General features: G+C 37.8%; 1 protein-coding gene across 2 annotated transcripts in view; it reads left to right on the top strand.

The window, feature by feature from the left end:
* Positions 1 to 17,674, top strand: part of Spef2 (sperm flagellar 2) — a 170,560-nt gene that overhangs the window by 131,928 nt on the left and 20,958 nt on the right. For both annotated transcript variants that reach the window (XM_005325639.4, XM_040272637.2), the window contains exons 30-32: positions 1,091 to 1,219; positions 2,909 to 3,047; positions 6,704 to 6,933. In XM_005325639.4, coding sequence (XP_005325696.2) covers positions 1,091 to 1,219; positions 2,909 to 3,047; positions 6,704 to 6,933 — 498 coding nt within the window. The remainder of the gene's footprint in view (positions 1 to 1,090; positions 1,220 to 2,908; positions 3,048 to 6,703; positions 6,934 to 17,674) is intronic.

Consider the following 17,674-nt stretch of genomic DNA (forward strand, 5'->3'; position numbering starts at 1 on the left):
GAGCACTGAGGATGGAGGAGGGGTGGTTAGTGGCACTTGAAGCAAAGAGAAGAATGGCACCTTAAAAAAGAACTCAACACTTTAGTTCATCCTCAAATGGGTTAAAAAAATGGTGCACCATTCAAAGGAGGAAATGCTTCTGTTTCCTTTAGTGGAACTAGTGGTTGAGTCCAATTCCTTCATTAAATTTTTATGTAATAAATGACATTTATGGTGGGGCACCATGGTGTATGCCTATAAACCCAGCTGCTCAGTAGGCTGAGGCAGAAGATCATGATTTCAAAGTCCACCTCAGCAACTCAGTGAGGCCCTCAGCAATTTCGTGAGATTCTGTTTCAAAATAAAACAAAAAAGGCTAGAGATGTGGCTCAGTGGTTAAGGACCCTTGGGTTCAAGCCTTTGTGCCAATAAATAAGGCATGTGTGCCTTCTCTAGAGTCCAGCCCTTTCACCAGACCCTGGAAAGGTTTGCTGAACTGAGTAGAATGGCATAAACTGGGTCTGCAATGGAACTGCACTGTCCTCTCCCATGGCAAATGCTGGCAAATTCTATTTTCCAGTTCTCCTATGAAATCATCAAAGTACTGGTAGTTACGTGCTAATTAAAAGTGAATTAATTAGGTTCCAGATTTTTGACAGTCATCTGCATTTTAGCCACATCTTCTTGAGGTTACGTGTTGGTCTTTTCTTGCAAATACTATGCTAGTATAGGCAAACCCTTGTGGAATGGAATTTCTCCAGGTGACTAATGTCATCTGTTGTAATATTGTTGGGTTTTGATCTTTTCTGTCCCCAAATTCTGAATTCCACCATCTTTGGATTCTGTAATCATCTCTACACTTGCTGCACATCTTGATTTTTATGATGCTACACAAATGGGTGTTTTTTTGAGTCCAGCCAAGAAACCACATGAAGAATTTTCAAGAAAGGACTATCAGTATTTCATCTTTCACAATGGGAAGACCAAAGTTCTCTTAGTCACTAGAGGTTTGTAACTGCACAGATTTTGCTTTGGACTCATTTTGCCCAGGTACCCTGTGCATGCACTCATACGTTGGTAGTTTACTCAGCATGTTTCATCACCCCTTCAGGTAAATCACCACCTGTATCTGAACCACCTCCTGTAATTATGACAGCAGAGGAAATTGCCGAAATGGAAAAGAAGAATGAACTAAAGTTCAAAATAAAGGAAGAATATCTTGCTGCTCTGCAATTCGAAGGTAGAGATGGGAAACAGCTAAGATGATGCTTTTCAGTAGAAAGTAGATTAGTGACCAATAGCCCCCAGCCAGCTCATCAAAAGGACAGTGTTCCCTTGGTTGTTTTCATTTGATCACAGAGGACCAGATTTGACTGTTGTGTGAGTCAAGGGTTTGGGCACTCACCCAATCAGTCCTAATTGTCTGCAAGATGTAGAAAGGAGACAAAAAGAATTCTGAAGGGGGTTAGAAGAGCAAGACAGCCATTTAAAAAAGAATTTAAAAAAACAAACAAATGAAAAAGAAAACCTGTGACAGTTGTTGGTATGATTTCACTGGATTAGGTGGGAGCTAACCAGAGTAAGTGGGTTTTACATTATAATAATTTAGTAAGTACTGACCAAAGGATAATAGGCCTTAAAAGGGAGTTTCTGGAAGCAAAGACCATAGAAGGGCCTGTCATGCATCTCCAATGTTCCAGGGCCTTCTGCCCTGAAGAGGTATTAGGAGAGTCAACACCCAAACATCTCCCCCATGGTCTGTCTCCATACCTGAGTCCCCTGTTTTCCAGTATGTTTCAATCTTCAGTTCCTTCAACACATGAGCCTCATTGTGACAAAATTCATTCATTCACACAGTAAAAGCTTATTGAATTCTCACCATATGCCAAGCCCTTGCTGAAGATAGATACATATATGTACAAGCAGAAAACAAACAAAAAATAAAGCTCATCTAGAAAAAAAGGATCATTAACAGCACGTTGTAATATTGGAGATACAGAATAACAGGGCAGGGGGTGTCAAGAAAGAGCTCCCAGAAAAGCTAATGTGTGAGCTGAACTCAAATTATATGGAGAAACTATATAAGGTGAGAATGAAGAGAAAAGTACACCAAGGCCGAGAAAGGCTAGGAAGCCTAGTGACCTGCGGTGTGTAGGGGCATATTCTGGGAAGGAATGACTTGGAAAATGGGAGGCCAGACCACAGAGGGTCAAATAGGCCCTGCCAAAAAAGTCAGATTTTCCCTACAACAACTCAGAATTCATGAAAAGTTACAGGCAGAAAAGTGAAGATGATCACATCTTTTGGCAAAACGCATGACTCAGAGGACTCTGGATGATCTGGAGATGGAGTTGAGGTAGGGAAAAGAAGTTAGAAAAAGCAAAGTTGACGCTATTGTAAGAGTTTAAATGAGAGATAATAAGCACCCAGACTAGGCCAGAGACAATGGAAAAGTGAAAAAGAAAGACTAAAAAGATAATTTAAAGGTAGAATCCTCAGACTTTATAATGTGCCAAAAAGCAATAAGCCCATAATTTTTTCCTAGTTTTAGCAATGCCGAGAAATATGATGATCTTGTCACCCCAAGCTTCCAAACTAGGGAGAGAATAAGCAAAGACTTTGAAATTCAGAAATCGTCTGTGTGTTTCTTCCCATTCCACTTATCAAAGAGTGTATTGCCAGAAAGTGCAGTAAGTATAGAGCTCAGGTGGAGTTTTGGTTTAGATAATTTCTCTGATGACTTTGCCACAGGTTATACTTTGCTTCTTAATGAGATGAGACATTACCCTATCTACACTGGTACATTAAAAGTACACCAACAGCTTCACAAACATGAAGCATGACTGGCTTAAAAGTGAATTGGGTTCATCACAAAGTTCAGGTACATATAATACATGAAAAAACAATCTTGATTTCTCTTTTTAAATAGAGACAGCTACACAGTTTCGACTTGAACTGATAAAGACAAAAGCACTGACTGTCCTTGAAGATTTAGTAACAAAGGCGGTCAATGTCTATAAACTCATGGAAAAATGGCTTGGTGAGAAGTATTTGAATGAAATGGCCAGGTAAAGTACTGCATGACTTTTAAAAAATACATTTCATTAATTCCTGTGCACCAAAATTGACAAGGATTTTTAAGGTGTTTACAAATTTAAATAGTTTACAAATTAAAAGGGACATTTTAGCCATTAGGACATCAAGTGTATAAACAAGTGAGCTTTACTTCGTGTTTGTATTGCTCCTTTCCCAACAGTAAATCATGTTTCGAAAGGTTTCATTGCAGTATCCAGTTTTGCATGTTATTTATGAATTCAGTTTTCTCACTGTTCTGTGGGAACGTTAGTTTACAAAGTGACATATCTTTGCAAAGTGAGATAAGGCTTCACATCTTCTTTCTAGGACCATTTTTACCATAATGAGAGTCAAATAGTGAAAAATTAAGAAGTCATTCACTGGAATGTTTTACTAGTTAGGCTGATTCCCTGGTATGGGTAATACTTAAAGATGATCTTCCATTGAGTTCCAAGGGCTTCCCAAATACTCCCTGCTAGTAAGAATCAGTGAGTCTCATCCTCTACCTCTCCCCTAGAGGTATAAAGAGGCAGCTCAGCAGAGTGAAAACACCCTCATCTGAGGGTCAGGAGGCTCCCTCCTCTAAAACCAGGAGTCCCACATTTTCCAAAATTAGTGGCATGCCTGATTTAGGCCTCAACAGCTTTATCTATGAAAGGAAACACTCCAATCAGGCTATTTCAGAGCTTTCTATTTGATCTAGATTCCGTAATGCATTACAGTTTCCAATCAACATTTACTGAAAATTTAGAGGCTACCACCTAAATAAGCGTTCCTTTGGCAAGTATTCTGAGAAGCAGAAATTACCCTCTAAAACAGCAGTTTTTAGGGTTTGTTTTCTCAGTCCTTGTCTCATAATGAAAGTTCTACTGTAAATTTTTCAGCCTAATTTTTTAGAACTGTTGCAACAAAGTAAAATAAATATGCTTTTTAAAAGGTGCTCACAAACATATCTCAGTCTGGTAACTCACTGCAGTAGTGCTTAACATAGTCTCACAGCAGACAGCCAAGCCAGTTCCTGTGAACCTCACAGAGCAGGAGCCCTTATCTCTGCTCTCTGCTTTCCATTTGCAAATGAAAACACATCTTCTTCTCCTTTTTTTCTTTTTTTTATTATTAATTGTTCAAAACATTACAAAGCTCTTGACATATCATACTTCATACATTTGATTCAAGTGGGTTATGAACTCCCATTTTTACCCTGTATACAGATTGCAGAATCACATCGGTTGCACATCCACATTTTTACATATTGCCATACACATCTTCTTCATTTTTAGGATTCCTGGTTCCCGTCCACGTGGCCATCCAGTGAATGGATATTATCCAGTGTACTCAAAGTTCTCAGATTTACATTGTATATACCTGCCCTCTGAATCTATAGATGCTATTATGTATTGTGACCACATATGGAAACTAAAAACCTAGGAATGTGATGAGAGAGAGAGAGAGAGAGAGAGAGAGAGAGAGAGAGAGAGAGAGAGAGAGAGAGAGAGAGAGAGAGAGAGATCTCAAATCCCTTTGAACTTCAAATCCTGTTTCTTATTTTCCTGGTATCTATTCTCTTCCATTCTTGAGGTTACACTTGGTGACCTCCAGTTTCCACTAGGTGGCGCACACCTGTTTGATTTCCTGGTTCTGTTTGGGTCTCAATCTACATTCCCAGGCTCTTCACTTATGTAAATAGCTACCAGTTTCCTTCTCTGTCCCCCAGCACAGAAACACCACAAAGCATAAAGTAATTAGCTAACACAAGCTACGTGAACACTCAAAAAGTCAGCATTCTGTAGATGAGTTCAAGGGCATTTTTTTTTTATTGAGAATTTCACTTTTATTGGTTTAAAATGTTATTCATAACCCTTCTATTAGTGTTTGCCCTAAATAATTTAATATTCGTGTTTAACCTAGAAAAGCCTACCTTACATCTCTATTTAATTCATAACATCTGTATGTTTTAGACAGATTTAATTTGCTTTCTAATAAAGTATATAGCATTAGGTACACATTTATGTTAAAGGAATTCCTACAAATTTTCATTCTTCTGAAAATTATACCTTTTGTTTTTGAAGTATAGTTTTAATGAACAATAATTTCTTATCAGAAGTTTGACAATATTAAATTATTTTTTCTTATCCAAGACACTGTTTAGAACCAAGTGCTCAATTACAATCTGTCTTTATTTGCATCTTCTGACATTGTATTTAGTTATTTCCTTCATGAACAGCCTCAAAGTTAGGAGTGAAATAATATCCAAATAAGCATCAGTAGCATAATGAAGAAAACATAATGTGAACTCAAAATATGAGTTGGGAAATAAATAAAATAATCACTCTAAAACATATTTGAATAAGTGAGTGTTCATAAAATTATAGAGAAGAAAATTATAATATTGGAAATTTTCAAATTCAGTGAGATTAGTCTATATTAGAAAAAGTTGATGAGAAAATTACTAAAGATAAAAAAGACCCATAAATTACACATTAAGAAGTAAGTAATTGGAAAGAACAAAACTGTGCTAAAGAAGTTAAACTTAATAGCTGAGAATTTTCTAGAACTGGACTAGACAGTTTAGAATCCACAGATTTTAGAAATGTGATAAATTCCAAGAGAAACAAATAAAGTAAATTAAAAGAGACATAAATTTAGTTGACAGTTCAAGGACATTTTTGAAAGACAGCAACTAATATGATTTAAAATTTCAATATATGAGTATTTTGGTGCTCCTAATTATATAAAAGCAGATTGGATATACTTTTTCTTGTAATGTTCACTATTTGTTCTAAGATGTAAAACAAGATCCTTTCTTCAATACAGTGGTATTTTACTTGTTTGCTTATACAACCGCCCCAGTATGATTGAAATCCATGACCTATGTGTTCTCACATGAGTTACCAAAAGGGAGGGAGTGACCTGGCTTTATCACAAAAATAAGGAATTCAGAAAGCCTAGGTGACTTACTGTGGGACCCATGGCGAGAGTGTGTTCTGGAAGAGTGCTCTCAACCCCAGTGTTCTTCCTACTGCCCCTTTGTGGTCACTAGCTGTTGCTAGTGGACACTCGATCTAGCTAGGAATCATTCACTCTTCAAGAAGACAGCAACACAGTTGTAATGGATTTTATGCATATGAGTGCTATTCTGGTAATTGTGTCTTAGAAAACATCATACTCCTTGAAATAAAGTTAGAGAAAAGCCACTATTCCAGAAATATATTTTCGAATTTGATCCACTTTAACATTTATCCTGACTCCAAATAAACTAATTACTCTAATAGTCATATTTTGTATCTGCCATATCATCTTATTCTGGTTCATAGTTAGAATGAAAGCTAACTTTTTGATACAATCATTCACATAGTAAAATGTATTCGATACTAATAAAACCATATCTAATGAATTCTCTTTTGTTCACCTTTATACAAAGTGGATAGCCATTGGTTGTGTAATAAGCATATATTTTGTTTTTAATCTTCATGTATTTATACTCTAACTTCTTACAAAATAGACTTGAGGAAAATTTAAATTTTTAAATATACAGATTAAATTATCTAACTTTACTAAATAATGGGTTCATCTTTGTGTGTATAAAGTAAACACTGTTAATCTGAAGTATCTTTAATGGAGATAACTCTACTCATTTTACTGCTTTCAGTGTGGAAAAATTAACTGAAGTCGCTCGCTATCACATTGAAACAACTACAAAAATTCAGTATGAGCTTTATTTACACCAAGAAGACTTCTTCATTAATGGTGACATAAAAGTCTTCCCAGATCCTCCTCCACCAGTACGCCCCCCACCTGTGGAAAAGGAAGAAAATGGTACTCTGACCATCGAACAGCTTGACAATCTTCGAGAACAATTCTTCGATATGGCACCAAAAGGTAGGGTAACTATCATGACAAGAACACCAAAAAAAGTTAAGATTACCCAGAATGGCCATCACTTGTCTTCAAGTGAAGTCAGCTCTGTTGGATGGCAGGACTCCAGGATACGCCCTGGCTTTGTTCTAGTTTATTAGATGTTTGCTTTGAATAATGTCAATCTGAATCAAGCACACAGGAGACTCACAATCATTGAACGTTGTGGCATTCCTCATTCCTAGTAATTCTCCTCTCCTGTCCTCCCCCTCCCTTCCTAACAGTCAGTAAATTTGACTATTGCTCCATTTGACAGTTGGAAGGTAGCCTATGTGCACACTTGTAGTTTAGGTTTGGCAATGGGACTATGAGTTCGTGCTTCATCTACTCTGCGAAGGAAACCTCCCTCAATGCTTCATAGACTGCAAGTAGAACCAAATAAGTATTAACAAATTTGTCTAATTGATGAATTTGTTCACATGTTATTTTCCGCACACAAATTCTTTAATTCCTTCACATTTTAGCATTATGACTCTATAGCTTCTGCCCCGGCTTTTTCAAGTCAGCCTTTTCCTACTTCTAGATATTCTTCAAAGAGTCTCATCAGCCAATAGCATCTGTAATTCTGACCCATCATGTAGGATTATCATGTCCACATTTTAGGATTAAACACCGTCACAGAGCAGTTGAACAATTTGCCTGTGGTCGTTTATCATTTGGAACCCTGCAGATTCAAAGTTCTTGCTCCTTCTCCTTGAACTAAGTTGCCTTGCATAAACAGGTTGACTTTATCTTCCAATATCTCCTGTTTATTGGGAAATTATCGCTTTTCCCCAGGGAGGAGTTAATGGACTTTAGAATTAACATGTTGACTCCACTTTTTAAAACTCCCATAATTCTAGAAATCCACACCAAATGCATTGGTAGAAAGAACATTGGTTCAAGTCTGCAGGCTTCCTTGCCAAGTTCATCCCAGGGTCTATGTGAGGCCATGAACTGATTTTTGTCAGCACATGAAATTGGCTTCAGCAGACTTTATGTCTCCAAGATAGAAAAACACTCCTCTCCACTGTGATGGACTCTGACTCAGGTTGGCAGCATCTGAGCATGAAGCAAGTGTGGTTGTCAGCAGGTACCAAAAAAAAAAAAAAAATCCTGGCTTGGAAAGCTGGGCCATGAAATCTCCTCAGTCCCTGTCAGGCAGAGCCCAGCCTCTCCTGGGCTGTGTGATCTTCACAGTGCCCTTTCCTTATAGGTTTTCTTTGTGAAGTGGCCTTTGCTCTTCATTTTCTCCATGCTACTTTTTACATATAAAATAAAAGGATACATGCAAAAAGATTGTAAAACACAAAATATGATTTGATTTAATCTGACAATATGGTGACTAGGAAGAAAACATCTAGTGAAGAGGTTAAAAACTAAAAGCACTTGGGTATATCCGAGTAGATGGAAATGAATGTTGGAGATTATCAGCCACTGATGATTCCTTTGGAAAGGACTCTAGTATTCATGATTATCATCATAATGCACTCTGGGATCCACCCTCAAAACCAGAGCTTGCATTTCAGATAAAAGTTTAAAAGTAAATAACAACTAATAACTCTAACTTGGCACATGTATTTCTTAGAAGGTGAATTCTAGAAAACTTCAGAATAAAAAAATGTCAACAGATAACATTTTTCTGTTTGCGTAGTATGATAGGACAGTTTCCAGACTATGAAAGAAATAGGAAGAAAGAAGAAAAAAGAAAGTGAGAGAGAAACAGGGAACAAAATAGTTATAATGATGAAAAGAAACCCATATGCCCATGGAGCTCAGAGTATAATTTGGAAAGTCAAACAAAGAAGAAAAACAAAAATAAGTTGGGTTCTTTCTGGGACAGAATATGAACTTTGTAAAAGTGCTTGAGAATGCAAAGCAAAGGGGAGTCGGTATGCAGTGAGTGAAGGTGGTCAAGGAAAACCAGGTGGAGCAATGTGTTGGAGGGAGAATGGAAGGGAGTCAGGAGTGATTTGACTAAAAGTGGTGGCACACACCTGAAATCCCAGAGACTCAGGAGCTGAGGCAGGAGGAGCACAAGTTCATGGCGAGCCTGGGCAACTTAGTGAGTCCCTAAGCAACTTAAGAAGACCCTGTCTCAAAAGAAAATAAAAAGGGCTGGAGAAGCAGCTCAGTGGTAAAGCACCTGGGGCTCATTCCCAGTACTGGGGGAAAAAGTGATTTGGTAACAAGGATTAGAGGATATTTAAATTTATTGGAATTGGCTGCTAGAAAACATGATGTAGCTATGAAGCCTGAGTGTAGGAGGACATTAGGGGAATGCTCAGGAGGCTGCTCTCCTTGCTTCCTTCCCCAGATGCATGAACTACAGGCAGGTCCCCCCAACCCATTCAGGCTGGGAACTAACCCAATTGTCAGGATAACAGTCATCATTAAAAATGAATTTACAAAGCTGTAAAATGCTGTGGGATTTGGGAATTTTGATGATTCACTGTGAGCCATAGTCTGTGAGCAAACAGTTTAAATGTTTTTGCTGTATTCGTTCCTTCATTCCATCTGGAAAACATTGTACGTTGCTTTTTAGTTATATATAAAATTCTTACTATGCTGTTGGGTATTTTATCATAAGTATTGTTCATTGCTATTTTTTTGTTTACTATTACTGTAAAAAAAAAAAGGGGGGGGGAGATGACATTACATTTTCTGAATCCCAGAGTCATCACACAGAATTAGAGATTCTCCACTGGCACCCCTCAAAGTCAGGCTCCAGGTGCTGACCTTGTCCTACCTGAGGAAGTCTAATAATTCCCACTCACCTCTTCTCTCCGTTTTTCCAGACACCACAAAATATCCTCTTGTATGCTGTTGCTTTATTCTTCTACCCTCAGTTCTGCAATTGTTAAGTCAGTGCTTTTAAGGATACCCTTTCACCTTTTGGGGGGGTGGAAGGGCAGGTTTGAGGGGACACTGTTTTTATTCCATTATGGTGAGATTTGCCAAATATTCTTTATTAAATACATAGCTTTTTAAAATTTTATGGAAGTATAATGTACATCCAGAAAAGTATACTTACTGGAAATTTACAGATTGATGAACTTCTGAAAACTGAGCTCACCTGTGTGGGCAGCGCCTAGCTCAAGACAAGGTGCACATTTCGAATCACCACCTTCCCCTACTCGAAGGTGACAATGAGCCTGACATCTAACAGCACTGATTATTTTTTCACGTTCTCATGATTTATATAAATAGATGAGATGATGTGATTTGTAACTTTCTGATCTGACTTCTTTGGTTCAATATTATTCTTGAGATCCATTCAAATGTAATTGTAAGTTGTTTATTCTTTTTGCTGTATGTTATTCTCTTGGGGAAATCAATGTATTACAACACATTTACCTATTCTGCCATTGATTGACATTTGGGTACATTTGGGGGTTCTCTTTTAATTGCACATAGCAATTATATATATTTAATAGATATAGCATGATATTCTGATAGATGTATGCAATCTGCATGATCAAATTAAACAATTATCATGTCCACCACCACAAACATTTACATTTCTTACATACCCATTTATCTTTTAAATGAAGATTAATTAATCTTGTTCCTTCCAAGACCTGGAAAACAGTCTTTTATAATGTTTTCCATTGTATTTACCTTAGAATTCTATATTTTTGAAAAAACAATCTCCATTGAAGAGAAAATATAATATGATGTGCAGATGGATTATTTCTAGGTTAAAGAAAGTATATATAGTTTTATATAACAGTCATTGTTCTATCAGGAACACAATAAGACTTTTAAGGAAATTAATAAAGTGTGTTGATGTGTTAAATTATAGTCTGCAACTTTTAATTATATTGCACAAATAAAATTACTCAGTGAAATGGTAACCTTTGATTAAAACAAATGACTTAATACTTAAAATACTTGCAAGTAGCTAGTACAGAATAGAAAAAGAAAGAACTGAAGCTTAAGGGGCTTTTTGCCAAGTTTAGGTTCACCCACTTGAAAATAAAAATCTTCATTTAAAAAGCCCTTACTAAAAGTAAAGCAATAATGCCTATATTTAAATGCATCATACATCATAATGTTTATATTTTGACCTTTTCTGGTCAAATTCTTCCACCTGTGATGATTCCAAACCTTCTTTTGTAAAGGTAATGACAAAACATAGAATACCATTTGTTATGATTGTCAAGATATATCAGAAAAAAATGACCTTATGCATGATACCAAATAAAGATCATGCAAATTGCAACGAAGATAATTGATTATGCCTGGATTTCCCAGAAAAGATCCATCCAGATGTTAGACTCATTAGGAGCATCTAGAGTAAGTGACAGCCAGCTCTTCTTCCCATCCACCATCCCAGAAATCACTCCAGGGAATATATTTCCAGCACAGAGTGAGAGAGTGAATATTTTCTGAATTACGTAGCCAATTTGGAATGGTCACTAGGTGTCAGGTTCCTTGCTAGTTCATGCTCTTCTCCTCCACCTCAACCTGTGGGATGGCTTGAGGCAGACAGCTCTTTTTCAAGTCCACTTGTTGGCAAAGACCATCATATGATCTTAGGCAAGTTACTTAATATCTCTCTACCTCACTTTTTTTTTGGGGGGGTGCAGTATTAGGGATTGAACTCAGGGGCACTCAACCACTGAGCCACATCCTCAGGCCTATTTTGTATTTTATTTAGAGACATGGTCTCACTGAGTTGTTTAGCACCTTACTGTTACTGAGGCTGACTTTGAACTCAAGATCCTCCTGCCTCAGCCTCCCTTAGCCACTGGGATTATAGACTTGTGCCACAGTGCCCAATTGCCTCACTTTTTCATCTTTAAAATCATAACAATGATACTTATTTTATGGAATTGCCATGAAGATTCAAGTAATTAACATACTTAAAGTTCCTAGGAAGGGTATAATATGGAGAATGTACAATTTAAGTGTAATAGAAGCCATTACGATTTAATGATGTAATTATAGTGAATGTCACATTAGCATATAATGCATAAAATTGTACAATATTGATACAAACTATTTTTTAAAAATTTTTAATTGTAGATGGATACAATACCTTTATTTTATTTTATTTTTACTTTTATGTGGTGCTGAGAATCAAACCCAGTGTCTCACACCTGACAGGCAAACATTCTATCACTAAGCTACAACCCCAGCCCACAAACTAACTTATTATCTAAAACGTTAGCTTATTGTCCTGAGGGTGCAAAGACCCTTAAAAAAGCACCTGAAATACTAGCCAGAGTACATCCAGAAAAAAATTATGCAACTGCCAGAATTAAGCGATAAAATAATGTGGTTCCCTGGGCACATCCAGGACAGAACACTCATTTTGTGTGCCACAGTGAGCTCCGGGTAGGTACATCTTGTCTCAAAACATCAAATGCCAAGTACATCATTCAGAAGACAGCCTTTCTCCAACAGAAGCAATTTGCAGTCTATTGAAACTAGAACACTATAACAGCGTTCCCCTGTCCCCACTTAAATCATAAGAACTCCTTTTCCTTGTAAACCCATCAGTCCTCCATGAAACAACTGTAGAGATTTCGTCCATAGTCATTTAGGCTTCTGTTGAGGGGCGTCTGAAGAAAACGCAGTCCAGCAAATTCAGCATCCTTACTCGCTCTTCAAAAGAGGCAGCATCTAGGTGCCCAAGGCCCGGAACACTATTCTACACACTGACAAGACCTCTGCCTTGAACCCCACCTAGGAGGAGAGACTTTTGTTTAATTACTGGTCTCAGAGATGGAGGGTAAACATCCCATGCTGTAGTCACAGCTGTGTCACTCAGCCACATGGTATTTTCAGAAGTTCTAAAGGAGAAGTAGCCCTTGCTGTCTGTGAGACATTATGGTGATCAGCCCAGAGGAGGTTCTTGACACTTAACCTTTCAGAAAGAGAAGTAGGAGAAGGATAGTGCAGAAAAGGGGGGAAATGGAAACTTTTGAGATTTCACACCAAGCAACCAGACTACCTAGGACTAGGGGCAAGATGTGAAATCACAAAGAACTTGGGGTCAGTGTAAAGTCTCATGCAGGGAGGATTATCAAAGCTATTTAGAGCCAATGACAATGACAATGGATTGGAAGGGAGAATAGACTGTGTCTGAGAGCAGCAACAGATGTTGTTAGCCCCTCTACAAAGCCTCAAGTGGCTGGAGAGAAGGAGAAAGGGCACCTGGTTGCCTGAAAGGGTAACTAGAAAATTCCGTGGATTTTTTTCAACAGTACTGTCTGAGAAAATTATAAAAATGTAGAGCCAAATATTTGCGGGTTAAATACTTTGAATTGAAAATTGCTTAAATTAGATTTCTTAGAAAAGGGATGATACAGAGGCATGGATACTATTAATAAGAATATCTCACTGTGTGGCAAATGGCAGTAGCAAAGAGGAAAATGGACCCCCATGTCCTAAGGTTTTTCTCCATGGTGAACTCCTTTCACTAGATCAGATGTAGATCACACACACACACACACACACACACACACACACACACACACACACACAAAACAACAACAACAAAAAAATGTGCATTAGTGACTCTAGAAGCCTTTGGACCCAGGGAAACTGTGTATGGCAGATTTTCAAAATGTTTCTTCAAGATGAAATTTATTCTCAAGAAACCAAAAAACCTCCATTCTCTGGCAAATGAAAGTACATGATTAGAATTCAAGATAACCTCTTGAAATCTGCCCAAAAAACGAAAAACATAAAAATTAGCTAAATCAGTGGGCAAAGTTAAGTCCCTCTCCTTTCACAAGAGACTTATTTTTTTCACCCATTCATTCATCATTTTCACAAAACACTTCTGTGTACACAGCAGGCACCAGGTGTGCCTGGCTGAGGGTGAAATAAGTAACAAGTGCTTAAGTGAGAAACTAAGGCAGTGGCGGTTCACTACATGGAATCTAATTTGAAATAAAATGTAGAAAAAATTTTTTAGATATGTTTTAGAAAATTTTTTTTTAAATAGGGATCTGTTTAAACAATTTTTTAAAGACCAATTAAAAGGCAAAACAGAAGCAAGTAAGGTATGAAAGCAAGTAAGGTATGAAAGGTGGAGGCAGACAACCAGTGTCAGAGGTTGGGAGATGCAAAATCAGGAAAGTTGAAGAGGAAAGGACATTTAGATTCCTAACACAGCCAATAAGTGCTTAGCAATCCACTAGGAGCACCAAAGAGTCAGTATGGATCTGATCAGAAGAGTTTAAAATCCAGTTGGGAAGCCAAAGGCCTACAATCATAAAGTACTGACCAAAAACAGACCCTGACAGGCTGTCAGCATGAGATATTTTAACATAATATCAAATATATAGTCAATTTTTACATAAGAATTTTATAATTTTATATATTCAGTTTTAATATAATTCTAATTATATGAGACATGCATTAAATGATGAAAACTAGAACAACATGCAGATGTTTCCTAACTTAAAATGGTTCAACTTAGGATTTAACTTGAATTTACAATGGCAAATTCAGCATCCTTACTTGTTCTTCAAAAGAGGCAGCATTTAGGTGCCCAAAATTTGAAGCTCAACTTCAAATTTTGAATTGGGCTGTTTTCCTGTGCCAGTCACACATGGTATGGCAGTCTCTGGTGGCGCTGGGCTGCAGCCAGTCATAGCTCCCAGTCAGCCACAGGATCACAGGGGAACTCAACTGACACTCTGCAGTTTGCTGTGTTGCTGGCTAGGAAGTTCAGTTGATTAGGCGTAATAAATACATGTTCCACTTGTGGTATTTTCGATTTATAATGGGTTAACATAATGTAACCCTGTCATAAGTCAAGGATAATCTGTAATCTAATGGTCAGTATGTGCAGTCTAAGCTCTCTTCCTTCAGGGAAAAACTGTTATTTGAGGGTGTTGTTCAGTATAATGTTTATATTTTTCATCCTTCTAGCTAGATAAAATAATCTGATACATAATCGAATATGAGTCAAAATGAGACTTTCAGAGAAAAGAAAAAAGATACAGCATTAGGTAGGCACAGCTTTTTTACCAAACCATCTGGCAGGGGTCCCAAAGCCTGATACTCTTTTTGTAAATTAACAAGGTTGCTGTACCATTCCCAGAAAGATTGAGACAGCAGAGAGATGTCCCAGGCAGATCTTGCAGACACAGTTGCATTATTATTATTATTATTATTATTATTATTATTATTATTATTATTATTATTATTCTCATCATGGGAAAGAAATTGCAGCTACAAAGTGTCTCTGCATGGAGAAGTGAATTCTAGAAGAAGAAAACCATAGCACCTTTCTTTGTACAAGAAACCCTAACAATAAAGTGCACAAACAGAAGGGCTGTGGAGTAATTCTGCCACCCGGTGAATCCCAGCCACACCACTTATGGGCACTGCAGTGTTGAACCAAATTTAGCTTTTGGGGCCCAAATGTTTTATCCAAAGATGACGACAATAATAATTAGTCCATTTCCTTAACTGTAAAATAGGGGTAATAGCTCGTAAAGATTAAATGATATAAAACCAGTTAAAGCACTTACAAGGGTACCTGATAAGTAATAAGCAACCAATGCAATTTTTCCAGAAATAATAAGCAAGCACTGGGGGGTGGGCAGAAAGTAAAGACAACTGAGGGCTGATTTTGCCAGTCCTTAAAATAACAACGTGGAGTTGTTTTAAAGGCAGGAATCCTCTGGATGATGTGAGTGGAGTCACCAAAAGGCAGAAAAGGCCACGGAAACTTGACCACTACCTTCCAAGGAGAAATGATCAATTTTTGAAAATTTGGCTAAAAAAATACCCTTGGCTTATATATGATGAGTTATTAAATCTTATGTACTGTGCCCTGTGTCGTAAGCACGGGGTAAAGTCAGGAGGAAGCCAAGCGAGTTTTTTCTATGGCACTGACAACTTTAGGAATGAATTTCTCAATGCCCATCATCTCAGCGAGGCCCATGCCAAGGCTTCACTAATGGAAGCCACAAGTGCTTCTCCAGTGAACAGAGCTGCCACGGAACTAATGGTGAGGACTATGAGCAAAGTAACCCTCGGAAGAGTGGAGAACTTGTTCAGATCATGCCACGCCATTGCCAAGACTGGGCGTCCGCTCAAAGATTTTATTTGGATGTGCAAGTTGGATGACATGAAGGGTGTTGATATTGGCCCAGTCTTCAGAACTAACAAATCAGCGAGAACATTCACATATTTTATTGCTGAAGTAGAAAGGAAAAATCTACGAGAAAAGCTAGAAAAAAGCAAATTTTTCTCCATCATCAGTGATGGAGTCATAGACAGTTTCCTCAAGGAAGCTGAGCTTGTGTATGTACAGTTTGCATACGGCGGGAAAGTACACTGTCAAATTGTTGGGGTTCAGACAGTAGAGAGGGAAGATCCCCTATCAATAAAAAATGCTATTGAGAAAACACTGGAGACAAATCTTCAGGTAAGGCTGTCGAGCCAAGACTGGGCAAAGAAACTGGTTGGTTTTGGAAGTGAAGATACACCTGGAATAGAAGGAGAGAATGGGGTGGCCCTGCTTTTGAGAGAAATCCAACCATGTGTGCAGACTGTATACTGCTTTGCACATCACCTTGAACTATCCTATAAGGCAGTGTTCCAGAGCATTCCTCTGTACAATGATTTGGAAAAACTCCTTCATAACATCTATCACTTCTATCAGAATTCTTCTCTCCACAAGAGCTCTCTGATAACTGCTTTCAAAGGCCTGCACCTTCGCCCTGTGATGCCTTCTCAAATAAGAGGCAGGAGGTGGTTTCACGGATTACAGGCAGCCCTCCAGAATTTTCTCAAGGGATATCCTGCAATTGTTCAGCAACTGCATTCAGTAAGTATTTTGAAATGCCATATTTTATTACTTTTTTTTTCAGAATAACAGAAAATACTTTCATTTAGCTCCTTGGAGTAATGATTTTGAGAATGATAACTACTGTATTTTCCCAACTGTGTCACAGGCAGTTGAAGGCAGAAGTATCACCAGTCAACAGAAAGCCAGAGAGCTTCTAGATCTCCTCCTCCAAGCTGACATGCTTCAATTTTCCCATTTTTTGATGGATGTCATTAGTGTCCTTAGCATTCTCTCCCGTGCCATTCAGAATAGAAATTCCTCAATTGCTGACATATTTGCCACCTTGGAGTCAACACTGGAAATGCTCAGAATATATCAAACCAGGTGAGGAGTTCCGTCTGTCAAACCAGATTATTGGACTTGGGAAATCATTGCCCAGTGCCTTTTCATGTAATTCCTTTTTGGGGTGATTTTTTTTCCTCCGCAGACCAGGTCCCAAAGAACGCAGGGTAGATTCAGTCACACACTTTCACAGTAACTGCCTCAGAGGAAAAGAAAACATTTCTTCTGTGAGAAACGTGGTTTTAACACATTTTATCAAGACGCTGCGGAGCTGTTTCAGAGATGCCAGTCTAGATGTGGTGAGGGCGACCATGATTGGAAGCTTTAAATTGTGGCCCACAAAACTAAATCAAGGTAACCTGTGCACACTGACTCAACCTGTTATTCTTTGATTGTGAGTTTTGGATGTGTGACTGTATATATATATATATATATATATATATATATATATATATATATATATATATATATATATATTGATTGATTGCAGAATTTGGAGAAAAAGAGGTATCCATCCTAATTGCACATTATGAACCAGTATTAGAAGCTGCCAATGTGAAAATTGATGAGCTGGACACTGAATGGAGCATGTTAAAATTAGAGATTTATGCCAGGTGAGCA

This window comes from Ictidomys tridecemlineatus, chromosome 1 (assembly GCF_052094955.1).
Source record: "Ictidomys tridecemlineatus isolate mIctTri1 chromosome 1, mIctTri1.hap1, whole genome shotgun sequence".
Classification (NCBI taxonomy): Eukaryota; Metazoa; Chordata; class Mammalia; order Rodentia; family Sciuridae; genus Ictidomys; species Ictidomys tridecemlineatus.